The sequence below is a fragment of the Pseudorasbora parva genome, chromosome 19, assembly GCF_024679245.1.
Source record: "Pseudorasbora parva isolate DD20220531a chromosome 19, ASM2467924v1, whole genome shotgun sequence".
Taxonomy (NCBI): domain Eukaryota; kingdom Metazoa; phylum Chordata; class Actinopteri; order Cypriniformes; family Gobionidae; genus Pseudorasbora; species Pseudorasbora parva.
Genome location: NC_090190.1, coordinates 28,993,467 through 29,017,829, shown reverse-complemented (window position 1 = coordinate 29,017,829; position 24,363 = coordinate 28,993,467). Strand labels below are relative to the sequence as shown.

Genomic DNA, 24,363 nt, shown 5'->3' with positions numbered 1-24,363 from the left:
AATACTCAGATCAAGACAGAAACTTCTTTCAAGTTCACAATGGGACTTTGCATTAATCAAATCCTGTAGTTTACACCTTATTGAGCACATGAGGTAATATATATGAAGGTCCAATCGGCAGAGAACACTTAAAGGGTTAGTTCACCCAAAAATTAAAATTATGTCATTAATGACTCTCCCTCATGTCGTTCCACACCCGTAAGACCTCCGTTCATCTAGTCCGAGAGCTCTAGTTCTGTCCCTCCATTGAAAATGTATGTACGGTAGGCTATACTGTCCATGTCCAGAAAGGGAATAAAAACATCAAAGTAGTCCATATGTGACATCAGTGGGTTAGTTAGAATTTTTTGAAGCATCGAAAATGCATTTTGGTCCGAAAATAACAAAAATTACGACTTTATTCAGCATTGTCTTCTCTTCCGGGTCTGTTTTCAAACCGGGTTTGCAACTCCACAGTGACACTGCTGACGTGTTATCTTGTGCAAATTGTGTTCAAATATATATGGCTGAGCAAAAAAAATGCAAGTCTGCTTCTTTTGTCGAAATTCGCCAATGGTGTTTGCAAAGGTTTTTGTTTACAGCGTCTCCCTCAAATTATAAATGAAGCTCGTGGATAGAAAACAAACCCAGAAGAGAAGACAATGCTGAATAAAGTCATAGTTTTTTTTAAAATTTTTGGACCAAAATGTATTTTCGATGCTTCAAGAGATTCTAACTAACCAACTAATGTTACATATGGCCTACTTTGATGATGTTTTTATTACCTTTCTGGACATGGACAGTATACTGTACATACATTTTCAATGGAGGGACAGAAAGCTCTTGGACTAAATATAAAATATCTTGAACTGTGGAAAGACATGAGGGTCATTAATAACATAATTTTCATTTTTGGGTGAACTAACCCTTTTAAACCTTTTAGTTTACTTCTGTGGGAATGAGACCTTTGTACCAGTCACACTGAGACATGATCATGTTGTATGATCACACTGAACCATATAGATTTTGGGTTAATTTTAAGTAATCTCAATATGTGGACAGGAGTGATGAGAGTGAAGGGAATGAAATTCGGTGACTGAGTGGTTGCGTACCGGGTGGGGATGCTAATTTTACAAGAATTAAGATGTCAATTTCCTTTGTTTTCTCAGAGTCACAATCTCTTCCCGTTTTACAACACTAACACTTCTCACTAACAACGTCATGCACCACTAAGGGAAGTAAGGCCATGGATGGCAATGCACAGTACCATAGGGAGGAATCCCTCTCTGCATGTCATTTCTGAGGTTAATGTGCCATTCTCTTTCTTTAATAAAACGTGACATGACTTAAAAAGTGCCTCCGCTCTGTGGAATTCATCGTCATTTTGTAGGAAAACGGGGATGGTGTCCTTGCAGAGTGGCTTGTTGTTAGAAGTCAGATGAATTATCTAAGAATAGAGAAAACGCCAAATTCAATTACATATATTTTAATACACTTTGTAATTTTGTTTTGTCATTTTCTCAAAAATGAACAGAATTGCATTCAGCAATGTTAAACTCACTAAATCCTGTAGACTTTTGAGACCTTCAGAAGTGCAGAACGGTTCTAGCAGGTTCCGTCCAGCATCCGTCAGCTCTGAATATAAAATGAAAGAGTATGAATGAAAACAGAAAGAGTCTATGTACACACGCTATCTCTGAGTTTGGGTGTACAGACCCCCGAGAGCACTGATAAGCATTTGCATGGCATGCATAAGCTCCGTTCTCTCCTTGCTTGCTTTTGATGAGCATCTGTCCCGGTGAGATACGGCCGCGTGACAATCATTCCGTTCTTCTGGTTTGCTGCTTGATCCATTTAACTCAGATGCCAGGGAAAGATCGCTGTGACTGGCTGTTGATGTGGAAAGTCCATTTTTGTCAAGTGGTTCACACTTCAGCAAGTCTAAAAACGCACCCATAATCTGGCTCTGATTTCCACACAGCTCACTGGTTATAAGGCATGGATTTTCACCACTGCTTAACATATCACTCTGAAAGACAGTTAAATAAGACAAAAATAAATAGAAGTGATTAAAAAAAAGGTGTGTATATGGTGATTCTTCAATTAGAGTCTTTTAATTTCTTTATATCTTGAAAAACTAAAGTTGTTGAGTGATATTCAAGATAAAAGGAGAAATAAAAAGCACATCCTGATTTTGCATCGCTATAGTGTTCCTGGGTCAAAATATTTTGCTGATCCAGGTTACCCAAATAAGCATGTGTGGGTAAAAGCCCAAAATAGAGAAATTATGGGACATTTAACCTTTAAACACTGCTAAAAATTAGGAAAAACAGACAATAGAAAATTATTTCAAATCATTATAGGTGACAGAAAATTCCCTTAAAGAAAGAAACCCCAATTTATGCAATTTTACAATATCCTTGTGCAATATATGACGACACGATTAGCACGATTAGTTCCTTTTTAACCAGAGGTGAACAGTATTGAAGTATTTTTACTTTCCAAGTAATTTTGTTTTACAAGTATATGTACTTTATGTGTTCTTCTTTGGAAAACTTTTACTTCACAACATCCCAAAACACAAAATTGTACTTTTTACAGCAATGCATTTCATATTTAATGTAATTTAATACTTAATTAAATTTAAAAAAATGTAGTACTGTATATTTTACTCAAGTAAAAGTATATCAAAGTTTTACTTGCGAACAATTAAGAAAGTACTACATTTTTATTAAAGTATTAAAGGTAAGAAAGCCACAATTTTTATTCATGAAATCTAGTGCAGTAAAAAGTATGACATAATATATTATGCTTTGGAAGGCAGTGATGTATAAGTTTTCTAAAGAAAAACACTGATAAAGTATATTTAAAAATGTACTTGAGTAGAAAGTAAAAATACTCTACTACTGTCCGCCTCTGTTTTTAACTATCACTCACTTTATCCACCAAAGCTGACAAGACAGTTCGGTCTAACAGAATTTTCCTCAACAGGAGCAGGATGGAGGAACGCCTTTCAGTAGACAAGTCAGCCAGCGGACCAAAGCTAGTCTGAACATCTGCAAGTGCTGCAAAGAGAGCAAAAACATTTTTTTTAATATTTTTTAAACAAAATGAAAAGGTCTTGTTATATGGTAATATCCTAATAACCAGAAAGGAACTTAAAAAAAGGAAACAGGAATGAATGGCTCATTCTACTTGTGCTTCTGCCCACATATTTGAACCCAACATGAAGGAACTGAAACCCACCATTGTTCAGGGTACCAAGTGGGAAACCTTCTTGGATCAGTGGCTGTTGACCATCCACCTCTGATAAACTGGGAAAGGGATTCTGGGAAGTGTCGTCTGCTTCTAGCCCACGAGACGTAAGGCACAAATCTAAACTCACAAAAAAAAAAAAAATCTTAACTCAGATATGGAAGGTCCAAATACATATACATAACACTTGTCAAACTGCTTTTTAAAGGGGTCCTTTTATCTATGTTCTCTGGAAAAAAATGCCGTTTGGGGGGTAAAATGTGTGTTATTTTGGCAAGGATGCCTGCTAAAATTCGCATTCCTGTGTCTATATATCACATAATACTCGCTTCAACAAGCGGACATGAAATATAACCTGCGGAAAAAAACGAGGACTTGGCAACACAGTGCAGTTGAGCTCTGTTGACATTTGACAACTAACGTAATGTGTCGCTTTGTTGCTCTGATTGGTTGTAGGTCTATCCAATTGAGGTCTTTCCTGATTCGATTGAAACACGCCCCATAATCACAGCCCAATGGAGCAGTTTCAGTTTCATTGGTCACGCCAGGCCAATAAATCCATGTTTTCAGTTCATTTTTGAGAAACAAAGTCGATTTGATTTTGCCCCGCAGCTCAGACTGGAAGCCTGTACATTAATTTATCCTACTTCTGTCACATGTTAGGACATTTAGAGAAGGATGGATCGATGCCCATTGATCACGTCCCTTGTGGTCTGATTGGTTGAGGGACTATCCAATTGCGTACAGATTCATTTGAATTATGCTCATCAATCACGCCTCTTGTGCAGTAAAAAATACATAGCAGACTCCCCAGAATAATGTTCAGCCTTAAAGGGGTGGTAAAGCACATTCTTTCGAAGTCTTAGGGTGCGTTCACACTTGTCATGTTTGGTTCGATTAAAACGAACCCTGGTGCGGTTGCTCGGTTAGTGCGGTTCATTTGAACATATGTGAACGCTGCCATCCCAACCCTGGTACGCACCAAACAAGCGGACCGAGACAGCTAAGAAGATGGGTCTCGGTCCGCTTCCAAACAAACTCTGGTGCGGTTCGATTGATATATGAACGCAACACGGACCAAAGACATGTAAACGGACCAAAAACCGGACGTATAATGTCACAAGAATAATGCAGCTGATTTGACGACGCGGAAAGATCGGTGTATCCAAAATGAGTAACTTTAACGTTAGAGGGCAAACGTGGAGCAACGAGGAAGTGCCTAATCAATATTTGGTCAGACGAGCATGTTTCGAAAATGCTAGAAAAAACACACAAAAAGCATACCTGGCTCTTCTCATTAAAGTTCCTGTGTTGCCCATTATTAACAGACGACAGAACGGCCGTCTCTGTTCTGCACAACAGAGGAAATCCTGCTGCTGTATTGAATGTTTTGAACATTTTATGAGCACTTCATGAGTTCTCAGCGGGTAAAAATAATGCCACATGTACACGCATAAAATGATCGCGTTTAATCCAGCACACAGCGTTGTTTTGAATGTTTTGAACATTTTAGGAGCTCTTCATGAGTTCTCTGGTAAAAAATAATGCCATAGGCTATGTACACGCATAAAATGCCCGCGCGTGTAATCCGCACACAGCATTGTTTTGCATGTTCGGTAAACGAGCTCCTACGTCATATAAACCGACCAATCAGGTTGTGAACGTCTCCCTGTGCCTTTGTTCCGGTAACTTTAGGTTCGCTGTTAAAAATGCCCGTGTGAACGCTAAGCGGACCAGGACTATTATGTTTTGTTTTTGTTTTTTGGTCCGGACCAAACTAACCAAACTAACCGAACTACAAGTGTGAACGCACCCTTAATTGTGTTTGTGGAGTGCACTGTAACACGTGTTCGTATTCTTTATTATTTTTCATACATTTGACCTTTATTCTACACTGCTCTGTCCCTCCTTGTAAAAACGGTCTGATGGTTTCTGGGTTCTATGCCGCTCCCTCAAAATTATGCAATGGGCTCAGATTGATAGCTGGCTCATGTTCTGATTTGCTATCCGCCTAGTGCACGTTTCTCTGAAATCCCCTACCTTTACCGGTAGTCTATAAAGACTGCGGCAGGTGCACCGCTTAAATGACGCGACGCGCTCTTATTACAAACAAAATTAGCGGAATAAAATATAAGTTAATTGGTAAATTAGTCCATGATTGCACTGTCTGTTGCTCTCCTGCATTTATCTGGATCTAAGTCGCTGTAAAACAGTGAGAGATCTCAATGTAGACGTGACGCTAAGTTGTGGCTGGCGTGACACTTAGATGACGCGACGCGTGCTCTTATTACAAACAAAAATAGTGGAATAAAATACAAGATAAGTGAGAGATCTCGAGGTAGGTGTGACAGGTGACGGAATGCACGCTCCATTACAGACAAATAGAAATGGATTAAAATACATTATAAGGTCGCAAATAAGTAAAATAAGGACATGATAGCACTTCATGTTGCTTTCGTACATCAAACTTGAGGCAGCTAGGCGATATGCGTTTGGTTAGTGGTGAACACAGACCTATTATACATACTGTAGAGACTCTCGCTTACTGTGGTTTGTGTAAAAACGGTGGAATTGCATTTTGTGAAAAAAGAACAGCGTTGTCCTTTCGTTCACATGCATCTACTGGACTGGCAGATCAGACACCGCCTGCCACGCAAAGATTTTAGTCCTACTGAAAATAATAGCGTTTCGTCGGCATTGCACGACCAACGGCACTCCAGCCTTCTAAATCTTCTCCACAGCAATAAATAATGACCTCGACCCCCTTATTTAATATTCTCGGAGGAGTGGTTTATGTAAATATTGGGGCTGCTGATGTCAGCAACCCTGGAGGAAAAGGCCGTAGGTCCCTAGATTTGCTGTAGTCCTTAGTTATTTTGACGTTGACAAAAGCTGTTGGACCGCTGAGGCAGACCAGACTTAAAATGTAACTTTTAAACTTTTTTGTCATCCTACTAACATAGAGTGCTGCATAGTGTACAGTCACAAAGCACAAAGTCACTGTTTAAGCACTGTTAGCACTGTTTCTGAACTCCCTGAAACGCCTCGATTATAGTCCTTTATAGTAAAATAAATTATAGTTTTCTTCCGGGAATGTACGTCACAATATTCCATATTTAAATAAGTAACACCAAATACAAAAAGGACCCCTTTAATAAAAACATGAATAATAATTAATACATTTAATAATAACAATAACAATAATAATAATATAGTCAACTGACCAAAGTAGCCGTCACTTTCGATGGTCATTTCAATGACATCATAAGCCATCACAGTGTTCGGTGGGATGTCTAATGCAGTCTCAGAGTCAAAACGCAGTTTACCGTCTTTTTCCATGAACATCTGAAACATTCAGATAAGGACATATGCAATGATCTAAAATGATCTAAACTCCTGCCCATCACTGTTCAATCCCTGAACACACTTCTTACAAACCTCAACACAACCCCCTCCAAACATAGAATGGCAGCCAGCCTTGTTTAGTTCAGTGAAAGAGATGGAGCAGTTGCAGGTGGTGACGATTCGCTCTTTAAGGAGGGTAAAACTCTTGTTCCTGTTTTTGGACTGCTCGATCAAAGGGTGATTGAGGTCCAATTTCCTATAGGGGTCATCAAAATAATGATGATAATAATCTAATCCATTAGTTTGTTTTCTTATAAGCATTATGTATAGGGATAGCTCACCCAAAAATACTCACTCTCATGTTGTTATAAACCTTTAAAATATTATTTGAAACATGTTGAATTAAGTTTTTGTCCCTACTATGTTTACATGCACGTCTTGATTTTGCATTTTATTGAGTTGCATGTGTTCCTGGGTAAAAGGGAAAAAGGTAAGAACATTCATAGATTGATCATTTGCTGAGCCAGCTTTCACTAAAAGCTTTTCTTTGACTAACACTGAATTTTTTAGCTCTGAAACTGGATATTCTTATATTACGATGACCTTTTAAATATCCACAATTTAGAGGTGTCAGGAACTGGCGTTTTAAAGTTTTTTATACTGTTGTCTGAGGTCAACTTATGACATTTGTGTGTTTTTTACATTCAAAAACATCATAACGAATAAGTAATAGGCTATTTTCTACACTGGCTTTGAGGCTCTCTCCTGAACGCTGCGTTTTGATGGGCGTGATTTTTGACTGGTGACTTGAAAGTAAACACCCATTCTCTCTATCACAGGGCTCGTAAACATCTTTATCAAACAAACACAATGATTTATCTCTATCCAGATTGACCCAGATTGACTGGAATATTATTTTTGTATTACTTGGCCTGCCCGATTGGTGGATATAAGCGTGAACCACGCGCACACACACACACAAACACACACACACGCACACACACACACACACACATACACACACACACACACACGAAAGAAAGGAATATTATTTCACTATTTGAGGCCCCGTCCACACGGAGACGCGTTTAGCTGTATACGTATACATTTTGTACCGTATCAGCGTTTCGTCCACGTGGATCCGGCGTTTTAGAAGCATGAATCCGATATTTTTCGAAACCGGGTCCCAAAGTGGATAAATCTGAAAACGTCTATCTTCCGTTTTCGTGTGTACAGCGAATCCGTATATTTTCTGAAAAGGTGATGTCATCACACTACGTCCAGCACGGTAAAAGAGTTAAGGGATACAACTACGGGCACTGGGCATGCGCACATCAATATCGCGATATATCAATATACGGTCATTTAATTACCGTATCTACATTATTGTAAGGGTATGTTCTGGGTTAGGGTAGGTGTAGGCATTAATACAACACATATGTTAAGTAGCAAATGTATTTATTGTTATTTTATTGTGAGATTTTGCCTCACCTCCGACCACTGCTATACCCCTTCTAGCCACACCTCTTCTTCTCTGTTTTTAGTGTATTTCTGTGGCAGAATTACAGCACCACACACTGGCCTGGCATGCAAACTACACCGTTTTTAGTTGTTTTCGGTAATCTCGTGTGGACGCAGATATTTCTTGCAACGAGGGGGAAAAAAAGATCGGATTGGGAAAGCTCTGGCTTCGTGTGGACGGGGCCTGAGATTCACCGGCCTTCATTTTGGTAGCCCATCTGGAAAACACATAGCCCCGGGACGTCGGGCTTTGCGAGTCCTGGCCCATACATGTCCAAAACTGACCCTGAATCGCAATGAACCAACAAATAAAGTTTTCTCCAGCCTGTGACAGCATGCTAAGCAGTGTTGGGGTAGTTACTCAAAAAAGTAATTAGTTACTAGTTACTTCTGTAAATTGTAATGAGATTACTTTACTAGTTACTGCATTTGAAAAGTAACTTCACTTCTTATTACTTTACTTTCCCATTTTTTAATTAGAGTAGGCCTACATGGACAGACATCATACCTATCATCACTTAGCCTGTCAGCAGTGTTTATTGTATAAATGTTTACAAAATGGCACATAAAACCATATGAAAGAACAATATCCCTGTCTGCACGAAGAAATATGCCTCATGTAAAATCCACAAACAACAGGATAAAGGAGGCTATAATGGGGTCATTTTAAAATGACAACACACAAGTTTCAAAACACAGGCATTGGGAAACATGAGAACAACTCTTCTCCTGAGAACAAAACCAGCTCTTTATTAGATTCATGGCACACACACAAAAAATAAAATAATTTTAAAAAAATGGTCAATGAAAAATATAAAAAAGTTCACTTTGTGTTTAAGAGACCTCTTAACCCTTGCCCCTTTTTTTGAGAATAAAAAACGACATACCCCAAATAAAAATGTCTGCAGCTCTTAAACCCTATGGTCTATATATCCATAAATTTGGTCTTATTTTAAACTAGACACTTCAAATTACATTCTGTTTTCTTTCCAAATTATCACTGGACAGTAGAAAAGTGAAAATGTTTATCTAAAGTGAAAGTAATGTGAAGATCGCCACTGTCCGTCTCTCCTCGCACCAGGAGCTACGTCACTCAAATCGATCTCTATGGCAACGGTGCTCAGGCAAGCACACATGCAGCGCATGCACGAAACACGTAAACCGATCAAAACTTCACACACAGGGAAACACGTCTTGGGTAACACACGTAAGTTCACATATAAAAAAACACGTTTTACTCACATAAGTGTGTTGCACCATTCCTGTCGGATCCAATATAAAAGGAACAGCATTTTTTTTTATCTCAATATGTCTGCAAAAAACAGTATCGACCTGAGGCTTGTTTACAAATGATTCTGCACTGAATGAAGCAAACTCGCATACAATATCTTCCCTGCGTGACTGGATCTTCATTCAAAATAAAGTTCAACCACTCATTCCTAATATTAGGATCTGAAGGAAGCTTATGCAATGACTGTTCTTCCACAACCAAGAATAGCGCAATATCTTGCTATCTTCTTCAGCATGTTTATTGCAGCTGGCTAGCGCGATCCAAACAACTCCATAAGTCGGTGGGCGGGGCAACTAAATTAGACGTGCTTATTATTCTGTAGAGGCGGTGTTTCACAACACGATGATGTCAGGTGAGGCACATTCTGAGATCGATAATTTTCTGGGCATGGTGTCTATAAAAGCTTTGTTTGACTAAGTTTTCAGCTCTAAACTTACAGGATATTCTTATATTACCATTTTATATATTAAAAGCTTTTATATATTACATTTAAAAATATATATATTTATTAAAAGCAAAGGGAAAGTTGATTTCTCAATATATGACCCCATTAGGGAAAGTTGATCTCTCTATTTAAGACCCTTTTAAGTCACCAGTGACACCCCTGTATTTGAGTTCATCATTCTGTGCTTATGGGTATGTGAATAATGGCGGACATGTAAAAGTAGACATTTCAAATCAATCCAATATTGTTTTGGACAGTTTCAAGATTCTTCAAAAAATCTCCTTTATATGTTTAGAACATGGAGAGTGAATAAATTCCTCCAAAATATTTTTGGATGAACTGTCCCTTTAAGAGATACCGCTTCATTATACAGTATACGTTGTATATAAAATTATATAAATATTAAAGTTTTTCTCTAACCTTCCTCTGGAGTCATTTATTAATTTCGGAATATCCACGTATTCCATCTGAAGTTTCCCGAGAGATGAACAAAGTTTTGATGAACCCTGTCCATTTATATTTAGGCTGACAGCATCCATCCCCATCTCTATAGATGCAGCAATGCAGTTCATGTATGTTCCCTTATATTTTACACTCTCCTTCTTTATAAACACTGTTCAAAACAAAGAGAATTCGTTTGACCATTAATTAGGACAAAATATTTATTTCCTTTCAGGCACAAAACACATCTGTTAAAGAACACACAGAGATACTTATTTGCTATTCACTTTACCTGGTTCAATTTCGTCCCCATTCAGCAGATGATTAAGAGTGAAGGGTGTGGGTTTGTATTTAACTTGTTGCCAGAACCACCCTTTCTGGACTTTTAGCACCACTGCAAGTGGCGTGAGGTATCTGGAATCATTCGGGCTGGAAGCCGCAATCAGAGAACCCTTAGGATCTATCTGCTGGACCAGCTTCTTTGTCGCTCTCTCAAACATCCTTTGCACAAACACAAGAACAGGCAGCATTAAACCACATTGGAAAATTTGTACACTTGATGAACACCTTGATTCATTGGCTTTTCTCAAGCAGCATTCCATATAATGGATTCAAACTGTATAAAAACAGTAAATACATTACAGTTTTTAAAAATTGCTTAGACTTTTTCCAATGGTATATGAGGCTAGGGCTGGAATGATTTGACCTCAAATTTGACCTCAATTATGATTAATAAATGATTATTTTGCTCTTTTTTTGCCTTCATAGTTTTACTGATAATATTTGTACTGTAAATATTAACATATTAAAGCTGGGATATTTTTTTCTAATGAAAAAATGAATTTCTTTGTCATTTTAAAATACTTGGAGGAAACTACTCACTTTCAGCTGTTGTTGTCTATGGGTCATAACATTACAGAATTTAGTTTGTTGTACATCAGATACAGATAAATTAGTGTAGGCCTACATTACATTTATTTGAATGCATTAATTAGAGAGATTGTGCGTGTGAATTAGTCATACCGTAATTAGTCATAATTATGAAGCTGTTGTCTGTGGTTACTTCAAAAGTAGACAAATCTATGCTTTTAACAGTTAAGTTTCTAAGTTACTTTAGTGATAAATCACAGGACAGCCTTGACAGTGAGTTTCTTCGCTCCTCTCTGCACACAATCTTCACGTGATGTGCGAGCTATTGTCTGTGGTCATGTGTCACAACAATATTTCAGGCATTAGCTCAATATAAGACACATCCGATGGTCTAAAATCACTTCAATGTTCAAATGGGCAGGCATTAAAACAATTGTCAAAGTTTTGTGAGTATGCAAGTGAAATCTGGCTTCAGGGCGTGAAACCCGGGGCTCTCTGTGTCACAGAAAAATGCTCATGAGCACTGAACGTAGTTGTTTGCCACTTTGTTCTTGAATAGTATAACATTGCTTGAATGTTCAAACTGGCAAGACTTTAAATGCATTTAATTGACAAACTTCATGAGGATGCATGTGAACATGATCTGGCTTAAGTCTGTGTGTACGTGTAGCAGCACATATAAGAACGGCGATTACCTTGCCTGTATGAACTGTGTAAAACATGCAAGTAATACTGAGCAAAAAAGTTAACTGCTCCTGAATCTTTCTTTTTGTCGGGGTGGAGTCAATGTGACTTAAAACCGAAATAACCAACATGGGAAAATTACATTGGTGAGAGGTTCTGAATTTCGACTTCGATTATTTTTTGATTAATCGTCCAGCCCTATAAGAGGCCTGGCCCACTCAGTGAAACCATTCACTCATGTACATAATTTTCAAGTTTGCAAAACTGCAAGCACATTAACAGCATTACACTCAGTTTGCACTTGTAAAACAAACTTTTTGCAAAATTCTAAACACAGTTCTTTATATTAGACAGACACATAAAAAAACAGACATTGTGTTTCATTTGGGAAACACTGGCATTTAAATTCCACAACAATTTACCAATTACCTACTACACCCAACGAAAAAAAACTGCTGCAAAGCTGCTTCACAATAGTCACAAATTCCAATTCTGCTGTAAAGCAGCTCTAACAAGCCAATATTGTCATTATACACCTCAAGTAAGTTCGGTGTTGATTCAGTTCAGTTCAATAACTGTACAATCCAACTATTGTGCAACAATTGCGCATGCATACTGTGTATACAGTGTATTTGTTTACATACACAAACTTGTGTGACAAACTCCTGAACACTCCTGCGCACACAGAACAAGCAAAAGTCACAATATAGTAATGTTTTAAATTTTTCACATCCGTGTGTAGTTTGACATAATACTAAAACAGAATTTCTAGAAGAGTTCAAATAGTTTTGGTTAAAATGTTTGCTTTTGCAAAAGATAAGTGAAGTTTTGCATGTTGTGTGGATGTTTTGTGGCTTTGGGTGTAGAGATTCAAGAAATTGTGTGTAAGCAATTATTATTATTTTTTTAAATGGCTAATCATTTGTTGTTTGTGCGTAGAGCTGTGAGAAAAATGATCCAGTTTCAGAAACATTCATAAGCAATCCTTTATTTTTTGTGAAACCACAGAAGTATCATAAAATACACAAATAATCCACTTACAACTGATTACATTGTAATATACCAAATGTGATGAACCTCAAATAGAATAAATGCACAGAAACCGGTTAGAAAAGAAGTTCTCTCTTCTTGGCAAGAACATGAAGTAAAACCATAAAGAGGAACAAATGAAATGACAGATGATAAACTATGAATAGCAAGGTTCAAGTGAGATTAGAAAAAGGTGAAATAAATCCAACCTCACAATGAATCAAAATGTCAGAGATGCGGTGAATGGCAGAAAATAGCATTTCATCATCTGTATGCAACAGATGGTGGTTTGTGGGTGTTAGAGACATGGTTCAATATGCTAATAGAGTAAGACAATATAAAACCTTTAGTCTACTGCTCAAAATGGGCTTAAACTGGGACAAAATAGGGGAATTTTAAATTGGGGCGCTTCCAGTGAGTGGAACTCCCCTGAAACAGGGCAAATGAAGTTATAGTGGCATGTATGTTTATAAAACAGCATTACCGAACAACAGATGCTAAACAAACTTTCTGGAAGTTTATGGATAACCATTTATCCGCCGTCTATAGTCATTGAGTCACATAAGCTCCACCCACATCCCGCCTTTTTGCCCATTTTATGTTATCCGGGAGTGACGTGCAATGATATGCTAGCAAGATGGCAACGGCCAGCTCGACTCTACTTTACGCTTCAGTGCGGCTTATAGGAATCCTATGGGTGACGTCACGGACACTACGCCATCTTTTTTTACATTCTATGGTTGCACCCTTGTGTTGTTCCAAACCTGCATGACCAATTTTTTTTAATTAAAGGGGGGGTGAAACACTCAGTTTCAGTCAATCTCATGTCAATCTTGAGTACCTATAGAGTAGTATTGCATCCTTCATATCTCAGAAAAGTCTTTAGTTTTATTATATTTATAAAAGAAATATGGGCTGTAACGAGTCTTTCCGGAAAAAACCCAGCGCCTGGAGGCGTATCGTTTGGGCAGAGCTAAAGAATGACGAGCGCGCAAAGCGGTGACGTCCTCAAGCGTGGAGAAACCCATGGCTATCGATCTCAGCTAATAGATATACGATCCAGAATCATTCGGAGGCTGAAATAAATTGAACAGGAGAAACAGCAACAGCAGGATGTCCGTCTCTGTGGTGTGTACTGTATTTAGTGGTAGTGATTTAATGTTGTACTGTCAACATTTGTGTGTGTTTACTCGCAGTTTATGAGGACATGATTCAGTTTATGGACTATTGTATGCGACTAAACCTTAGCAGTAGCAAGCAAAACAGTTTTGCACGTCAGACTAGTGTAACGTTATACATAGAACAACAATGAGTAACCGTTAGCGCATTTGAATGACGAAGCACGCGATCGTGTCGTTTACTGATGTTTACTCACGCGACGATAGCCAACAGCACAGACATTTGAAGCAGTTTTACTCACCGGCTGCTTCCAAAGCAGGACCGAACCTTTATCGCTGGGACCGCTCCGTCAAAAACACACTTCTTTGGTATGATTTGGTGAAGTCCTGACAGCAGTGAATGGTGGAGATCCACTTTGCGACGTGACTGAAGCGATGTTGTGAAGCTTCCCGTCATTTCTGCGTTCAAATCGGTTCAAATGCAGCGCTGCCTTCCCGAAATGCTGTGCTGAAGCGCTGAAGTCGCTTGATGTCACCAATAGGAATAAAGTGGAGCACGGCGTGGAGTGTTTATGGGCGTGCATTTCCTCTCTCGCTCTAGTCACGCGCGCGCGCACCCTACCGGGAGAAGAGCCCGTACGGCCCATACAAGGACCTTCTGTTCTATTAACGTCAAGCCGAACCATACTCGAAAAAAACTCTCCGAAACTTGTGAGAAACCGGAAGGAGTATTTTTGACACAGAAATACTCCATCAAACGTCCAACATTAGTTTTTGAAACTTTGTCTATGTTTAGGATGGGAATCCAAGTCTTTAACAGTGTAAAAAGCTCAGTATGCATGAAACAGCATTTCACCCCCCCTTTAAGTTACTATTGGATACATCTAGAAGTCTTGTGACAGTAGCTTTCGACCTTGAGAAGATGTTGTCAGGCGGTGTCCAAAATCTTCTCGGATGTGTCGACCATAAACTACAACGTCCTCTAGTTGGAGGGTCAGCAGTGATGGCAAGGGAGGCTTCCACCTCAACTCCTGACTGTTCCAAAGCCAAGAAGAGGCTCTTTCCACTACCTCCCCCAACATGTGAGCAGCTGTCTTCCTCTTCTTTCCTGCTGTTCCTAAGGCCATGAGCGTCTTCCACACAGACTCCGCCAGGAAACCCCTGCCAACCTCAACTGGAAATAGCCAAGCCTGCCACCCTTTGTCCCTGCATTGTTGGACCAGGTCCTGGTACTTGGTAGCTTTCCTCTCTGAGGCCTCTTCACATCCGTCTTCCAACAGTGTGCTTCAACATCAGCCTTCTTTTGGCCTGTGCCACTGGTGTGTCAGTTGCATCAGTCTTGTGGTGATGCTGTGGTTTGCTATTGATATGAGTCATTGCAAGAGGGAGGAGAAGGGTATAGCTCCAGCCTAGAAGTCTCTAAATGGGGACGGGAGCTCTAAATTATGTTACCATAGTAACATAGGTGTTGTTTCCTCCCACTGACAGACATGACACGCATGCATGATTTTTTTTACCCCCAACCCAGTTCCTTGCAAAGATATTCTAAAGATACAATTGGTCATGTCAGTCACACTGCTGATTTCCTACAATGCTATGTCAAGTCAAGTCAACTTAATTTATATAACGCTTTTACAATGACGATTGTTTCAAAGCAGCTTCACAGTGTTAAACAGGAAAATATTGCAACAAAATTGGACTCGGCTGTACAGTCGCTCTGGAGAAAATGGTGATGTCATCAGCTCATTTTAATTCATCATATAGCAACAATGTGGGCAGATCAGTGATATAGCTGATATAGGTCATTTAGTAATTAATTTTATTTGTAAATTTAGTTGAAAATTTAAATTTTAGTGTCCCCTATGCTACAAAAAATCCTAACCCCTTAACCTACCCTATACCCTAACCTTAGTCTTAGCCAGTAAAATTAACTGCAGGGTGGGATTTGCACTGAATGGGATCAAGAAAAATATGACGTTGCACTCGGAAGGCCACATCCATCATTAGAAACATCCAGGTCATAATATGTTTACCCCCCTGTCGTTTGGTAATGATACAGGATACTGTATGCCCACACAACAAGACTTAAAGGGGTGATGAATTGAGAAATCAACTTTCCTTTGAGCTTTTGATATATAAAAGTATCCTGTAAGTTTCAGAGCTAAAAACTTCCTTGTTAGTCAAAGAAAAGCTTTTATAGACACCAGGCTCAGCAAACGGTCCTGTGCTTTATACTGACGTCAGTGCGCAACGAAACACCGCCTTTACAGCACGTCTAATCCAGTAGCCTCGCCCACCGACTCATGGAGGGCTCGTGCTAGCTGGTCAACAACAATAAACATGCCGAGGAAGATTAAGATATTGCGCTATTCCTGGTTGTGGAAGAACACAGTCGCTGCATAAGCTTCCTTCTGATCCTAATATTAGGAATGAGTGGTTGAACTTTATTTTTAATGAAGTTCCAGCTCACTGACATGATCACTTAATTTCACTGTGGATCGTTTGTAAACAAATCTCCAGTCGATGCTGTATTTGGATCCGACAGGAATGGCGCAACACACTTATGTGAGTAAAACGTGTTTTTATATGTGATATTATTGCATAGTTAATAGACCTTTCTTGTTTTGCTATTCTTTCTCTCTCTCGAGTTGACATTTGAAGGGTGGCGCGAATGTGTGTTAATGTGTGTGCGCACGTTTTGCACTTATATCGTACAATCTTGCAGGCTATGTGTAATATAAAAATAATAGTCAAATCAATCGCGGGTCGATGAGAAATAAAGCATTGTGTGTTTGATAAGGCCGTTTATGAGCCCTTTGATCGAGAAAATCATTCCGGTTGCTGTTTCTCCCTCAATCTCTCCTCTCCCTGAACTGACAGGGGAGCTTAAGCTCATTGAAAATGCAAATCTTATCCAATCCTAGCCATGGGCGTTTACTTCCAAATCTCCAGTGCGTCACACCCATCAAAACCCAGCGTTTTGGAGAGAGCCTCAAAACCAGTGTAGAAAATAGCCTATTACTTATTAGTTATGATGTTTTCGAATGTAAAAACCGCACAAACATCCTTAGTTGACCCCAGGTAACAGTATAAAAAAATGAAAAAAGCCAGTTCATGACACCTTTAAAAAGCGCTTAGAGCAGTCGCACCAATGAACACCACACCCTTGGACCTAGACCACTTCCTCATTGCAGTTTTTCTCTCTGCAATGTTTCATTGAGTAATGTCCTATTTATCACAGTGCAAAGCAACAACTGCAGTATCTTAGCACTTGTCACTGCCTGTTTTATTGCACATGTTTACATTTATGAACATTTGTTGTCTTTGTAGTTTTATTATATGTGTTGTGTTGTATTCATGAAGGTATTTGGAGGTTGCTCCACCAGAGTTTCTTTGTACATGTACAGTGACAATAAAAATGGTTTCTTTTAATTATATCTCAGTCACTACCCCCTCATACCCTGCAAATCTCGATGCTTAAAAAAACTATAGAGTCAAACCTTCACACGTGCTGCACTGGGGCAGAGGTTCAAACTTAGGTCCGAATGGCACTGGCCAAGAGCGAGCACTGGGCTACTTCCTCATGGAGCATATTTATTTATATAGGAATTTTTATTTAAATAGCATATTTTATACTTTTTATTTTAGATAGACTCTACTTATTTTGAAATGTAAGTCAATGACTACTGGCTGAAGTTAGAGCCAAAGTAGAAAGTCTTTGCACATTGAGACCCTGCATCCTTTTGGAGGTTCTGCTCACTTTTTGAGTTAACACCCTATTCAGAGATCTGCAGCTATAGAAGTTATTCAGAGCAGCGCCATGGCAGGTATGAAAGCGAGGCTGTGAGGGATAGACGTACCGTGTTTTCAGTGGCATTTGCTGTTAAAAGCTATATAAAGATCCAAGATCACTTATAATTTTACATAGCTTAATTAGTCATCAGCATGTTTTTTTTTTGTCTACTGAAATTTCTTGAAAAGACATTTTTACAGTGTTTAATCAGCAGAACAATCCAAAAACACATCAAATAATGGTAAAATATTACCAATTTTACCATATGAGTAATATCCCTCAAAGTCACAGCCTTGCTTTCATTCTTGTTAAAAATGAAAGATAGCGCTGCTGTAAATAAGGTCTATACCTGACTACTTGTGAGGGAGGGGAAATTATGTTTTCTAAATAATGATGTGCATGGTTAAACTTATAATAAAAGATGCAATATGTACAAATAATATATATATAGGCCTATATAAAAAAGAAATTATCAAATTTGATTTGGACTAATTTTGGGGTGAACTTTTTGGATAAGCTGAACCATTGATTTCCATAGTAGGAAAAAAAATACTTTGGAAATCAATGGCTCCAGTTAACTGTTTGGTTACTGACATTCTTCAAAATATCTTCCCTTGTGTTCAGCTAAAGAAAGAAATTCATACAGGTTTGAAACAACTTGAGGGTGAGTAAAGGATGACAGAAATTTCATTTTAAAGTGAACTATTCCTCTAAGAGTGGGCAGCTGGTGATCAATCATACACTTAACCCAAACTAAAGTGTAAGTAATATGATTCTGAACACATCATTTAATTGTCATTTTAACGTATTTGCAATGTAACCATTGTTTAAAAAAACCAAACAAAATATTAATAAACGAAATGTACAGAAATAGGCTACATTACACATGTAAGTTTAAACAAAGTTTAAAATCCAACACCCAGTGTTATTATTAATAAGGGGTTTCCTGATATCTCTATCAAAAAAAAGTCTGAAAAACAACAGCTCAAAATTGTTTGCGTTTTTGACACATTGCCTATTTCACAAGCAGTAGTAGACCAAATAGAGGCTGTTTAAATAACCTCAGTCACAATAGAACGAGCAGCAGACCAGCATTTATCTCCAAACCTATAGCCTACGTGCACGGTTGAATTCGTGTACATTATTATTACATTACAGTCCAGGGAAACAAGAGTAAGAGTAAGAGGTGATTAAGAGTAAGCGTAATATGACACATTTTTTACAATATTGTTTCTAAGTAGGCTACATACCTGTATCCGTAAGTCAGACAGCGTGTGTGATGCTGATGCGATGTAGATCAACAGCCAAAGGAGAGCTTAATTAGCGATGTATTTAAAAAGAAAACGCTGCTATAATTCATAAAACAACGGCTTTGTTTAAGAGACAATTCAACAACGGTACGTCTCACGTTAGAAAGTGCAAAGATTCAGCACATTCACTCACACGTCTCCTCGACTCCTAAAAAGTCCCCTCATATAATGTGACGCAGTCAGGAGGAGGCGGTATATAGGCTTCTGAATTTAGGGGATATTTCATCTCAGGAGGAGGCGGTATATAGGCTTCTGAATTTAGGGGAGATTTTTAATCTAAGGAGAGGCGGTAGGAGAATTTGGGGAGATTTCATCTTATTATTTCCTGACTCAAGTTTGGGTTTCATAATAAGGCTGTTGCTATAGCCTATTCATTTTTTAATCGAGTAGGCCTATTCTACCGATCGATTAATTCCATCGATTAATGAGTAATCGGATAAAAAATACTTTTTTCTTTATTAAAGAGCAATACTAAATATGCAAGAGAAAATAAGACAGGTAGCCTATCTTAAAATTAACATCTAATTTGTTTTTGTAGAAAAAAATAAGTTGTATTGCTGAAACTGCATAGGCTACATTAGGCTTGAAACTAAACAATTTGAATGCATTCAATTGCCATATTATATTAGCCTATATAAAAATGTATTTCAAATTACTTTAAAACGGTAAACGCAGCGCAATCTAAAACTAAACGTACAACCAATAAACCGAAATAATAGTAATAGCTATAAATAACTAGCCTGACAAGCCAGACCCACATCAAGATGTTTGCGGGACACTTGCGGGCAGATTAAATTTGCTGCCACTATAGGGTGCGTCTAGATTTCTAGGCTAATAAATAACAACAATGCCTAAACATTGTATTTATGTTGTGCAACTTAACTTTAAAGCTTCAGCTTAAGTTCAGGCATGACATAAGCCTTTACTGTCTTCTGAAAGAATTGTGGCTTTATAAGAAGCTAAAAATATTGGACAGAAAGGAAACTTGAAATAAGAACAAGAGTAGAAATGAGCGTACTAGAGAATGATGCGCGGATCAGCTCTAACATCACAGAATCTGCTGTTAAAAACAAACCATCCATCCACACCTGATCGGCACAAATCCAAATTCTCAGTGTAAGCGTGATGTTATCGTCATATTAGCTACACTGAAGTAGGTTGCTTTAAAACAGATCTTCTTTGGTGAAATTACATATCTTAAATAACCTAAACCAGGGTTGACATCCTATACACTAGGCCTATACAGCGCACGAAGGAGTAGGCCTAACCGCTGGAACGTGCCAACGTTCATTTGAACAAACATGACGATATTAAATGATTGTTTTCCTGTAAATACACTGGAATAAATGACAAAGGTGCAATTGTAGCAGCAAATTGCAAACACCTTCAATAAATTACAACACTGTAAAACAAGGTTTTATTTAATCATTCTAAAAATACTGTATAAAAAATATGTAGAATATAATATGAAAATACAAGTTTTTTTGTGTACAATTACAGTACAAAGCTTAAATGTGTACCGTACCTTCAACTAGATAAAACTTAAAACACTTTTTAAACTATTTTTATAATATTTTATATAATATTATTTTAATTATTCAATTAAATAATAATAATTTTATATATATATATATATATATATATATAATATATATATATATATATATATATATATATATATATATATATATATATATATATATATATATATATATATATATATATATATACAGTCTTGTTCAAAATAATAGCAGTACAATGTGACTAACCAGAATAATCAAGGTTTTTAGTATATTTTTTATTGCTACGTGGCAAACAAGTTACCAGTAGGTTCAGTAGATTGTCAGAAAACAAACAAGACCCAGCATTCATGATATGCACGCTCTTAAGGCTGTGCAATTGGGCAATTAGTTGAAAGGGGTGTGTTCAAAAAAATAGCAGTGTCTACCTTTGACTGTACAAATTCAAAACTATTTTGTACAAACATCTTTTTTTCTGGGATTTAGCAATCCTGTGAATCACTAAACTAATATTTAGTTGTATGACCACAGTTTTTTAAAACTGCTTGACATCTGTGTGGCATGGAGTCAACCAACTTGTGGCACCTCTCAGCTGTTATTCCACTCCATGATTCTTTAACAACATTCCACAATTCATTCACATTTCTTGGTTTTGCTTCAGAAACAGCATTTTTGATATCACCCCACAAGTTCTCAATTGGATTAAGGTCTGGAGATTGGGCTGGCCACTCCATAACATTAATTTTGTTGGTTTGGAACCAAGACTTTGCCCGTTTACTAGTGTGTTTTGGGTCATTGTCTTTTTGAAACAACCGTTTCAAGGGCGTGTCCTCTTCAGCATAGGGCAACATGACCTCTTCAAGTATTTTAACATATGCAAACTGATCCATGATCCCTGGTATGCGATAAATAGGCCCAACACCATAGTAGGAGAAACATGCCCATATCATGATGCTTGCACCTCCATGCTTCACTGTCTTCACTGTGTACTGTGGCTTGAATTCAGAGTTTGGGGGTCGTCTCACAAACTGCCTGTGGCCCTTGGACCCAAAAAGAACAATTTTACTCTCATCAGTCCACAAAATGTTCCTCCATTTCTCTTTAGGCCAGTTGATGTGTTCTTTGGCAAATTGTAACCTCTTCTGCACATGCCTTTTTTTTAACAGAGGGACTTTGCGGGGGATTCTTGAAAATAGATTAGCTTCACACAGACGTCTTCTAACTGTCACAGTACTTACAGGTAACTCCAGACTGTCTTTGATCATCCTGGAGGTGATCATTGGCTGAGCCTTTGCCATTCTGGTTATTCTTCTATCCATTTTGATGGTTGTCTTCTGTTTTCTTCCACGTCTCTCTGGTTTTGCTCTCCATTTTAAGGCATTGGAGATCATTTTAGCTGAACAGCCTATCATTTTTTGCACCTCTTTATAGGTTTTTCCCTCTCTAATCAACTTTTTAATCAAAGTACGCTGTTCTTCTGAACAATGTCTTGAACGACCCATTTTCCTCAGCTTTCAAATGCATGTTCAACAAGTGTTGGCTTCATCCTTAAATAGGGGCCACCTGATTCACACCTGTTTCTTCACAAAATTGATGACCTCAGTGATTGAATGCCACACTGCTATTTTTTTGAACACACCCCTTTCAACTAATTCAACTAATTGCCCATAGCACAGCCTTAAGAGTGTGCATATCATGAATGCTGGGTCTTGTTTGTTTTCTGAGAATCTACTGAACCTACTGGTAACTTGTTTGCCACGTAGCAATAAAAAATATACTAAAAACCTTGATTATTCTGGTTAGTCACATTGTACTGCTATTATTTTGAACAATACTGTATATACACTCACCTAAAGGATTATTAGGAACACCATACTGATACTGTGTTTGACCCCCTTTCGCCTCCAGAACTGCCTTAATTCTACATGGCATTGATTCAACAAGGTGCTGAAAGCATTCTTTAGAAATGTTGGCCCATATTGATACGATAGCATCTTGCAGTTGATGGAGATTTGTGGGATGCACATCCAGGGCACAAAGCTCCCGTTCCACCACATCCCAGAGATGCTCTATTGGGTTGAGATCTGGTGACTGTGGGGGCCATTTTAGTACAGTGAACTCATTGTCTGGTTCAAGAAACCAATTTGAAATGATTCGAGATTTGTGACATGGTGCATTATCCTGCTGGAAGTAGCCATCAGAGGATGGGTACATGGTGGTCATAAGAGGATAGACATGGTCAGAAACAATGCTCAGGTAGGCTGTGGCATTTAAACGATGCCCAATTGGCACTAAGGGGCCTAAAGTGTGCCAAAAAACATCTCCCACACCATTACACCACCAGCAGCCTGCACAATGGTATGATGGATCCATATTCTCATTCTGTTTACACCAAATTCTGACTCTACCATCTGATTGTCTCAACAGAAATCGAGACTCATTAGAACAGACAACATTTTTCCGGTCTTCAACTGTCCAAATTTGGTGAGCTTGTGCAAATTGTAGCCTCTTTTTCCTATTTGTAGTGGAGATGAGTGCCACCCGGTGGGGTCTTCTGCTGTTGTCGCCCATCCGCCTCAGGGTTGTGTGCGTTTGCATACCTTGCATATAAAATGCTTTGCTGCATACCTCGGTTGTAACAAGTGGTTATTTTAGTCAAAGTTGCTATTCTATCAGCTTGAATCAGTCGGCCAATTCTCCTCTGACCTCTAGTATCAACAAGGCATTTCCAACCACAGGACTGCCAGATGTTACTGGGTGTTTTTTTCTTCTCTTTTCACACCATTCTATGTAAACCCTAGAAATGGTTGTGCATGAAAATCCCAGTAACAGAGCAGATTGTGAAATACTCAGACCGGCCCATCTGGCACCAACAACCATGCCACGCTCAAAAATGCTTAAATGACCTTTCTTTCCCATTCTGACATTCAGTTTGGAGTTGACCAGTACCACACCCCTAAATGTATTGTAGCAAATGCTATGTGATTGGTTGATTAGATAATTGCATTAAAAAGAAATTGAACAGGAGTTGCAAATAATCCTTTAGGTGAGTGAGTGTGTATGTATATATATATATATATATATATATATATATATATATATATATATATATATATATATATATATATATAATTGTAAGGGGGTAAAATCATTTGGTAATGCTTTAGTATAATTAAAGTGAATTTACAGCATAACATTTGGTAATTATAGTGTAACTATTAAGTAAGTACATGCAGGTATATGGGAATATGTAATATGTAAAAAATTAATTATGTAATATTGGGGGAATAAAGGGGTAACTATCAGGAAAATTAACAAATTATTTATACTGTAAGTATTTTTTAATTAAGGGGTAATTATCTGTGTAGTTATGGGGTAAGTATGAATCTGTGGGCTTTAAATTAAAATGGCTCTTGTTCCCATCTTGTTTCGGGTAAGTATGGATGTGCGGGCTGTAAATTAAAGTGGCTCTTGTTCCCCTCTTGTTTCATGTGGTTACGGGGTAAGTATGCATGTGCGGGCTGTAAATGAAAGTGGCTCTTGTTCCCCTCGTTTCGTGTATTTACAGGGTAAGTACAATAAAAACACAAATACAATCTGATATCACTCGGAAACCTTTATTTAAAAAATGAAAAATAAAAAATAAAAACTTTAAAAAAAAAAACAGATTTAGAACACATTTATTTCTCTTGCTTGGCTTCACCTCCTCTTGTTCCTCTTCTTTTTCTTCCTTGCAACAGATGAATCTTAAGAAGGAACCCA

At 38.0% G+C, this 24,363-nt stretch overlaps 1 protein-coding gene across 1 annotated transcript; it reads right to left on the bottom strand.

Annotated features, from left to right (window-relative positions):
* Positions 1–759: 759 nt before the first annotated feature.
* On the bottom strand, positions 760–19,234 carry gsdmea (gasdermin Ea). The gene is made up of 10 exons (XM_067424902.1): positions 19,022–19,234; positions 10,570–10,778; positions 10,257–10,449; positions 6,673–6,835; positions 6,459–6,579; positions 3,226–3,354; positions 2,917–3,044; positions 1,696–2,008; positions 1,541–1,614; positions 760–1,426 (listed from the first exon to the last, which is right to left on the bottom strand). The coding sequence occupies exons 2-10, from the start codon at positions 10,775–10,777 to the stop codon at positions 1,199–1,201; spliced, it is 1,557 nt and encodes a 518-aa protein (XP_067281003.1). The 5' UTR covers position 10,778; positions 19,022–19,234; the 3' UTR covers positions 760–1,198.
* Between the last annotated feature and the right edge of the window lie 5,129 nt (positions 19,235–24,363).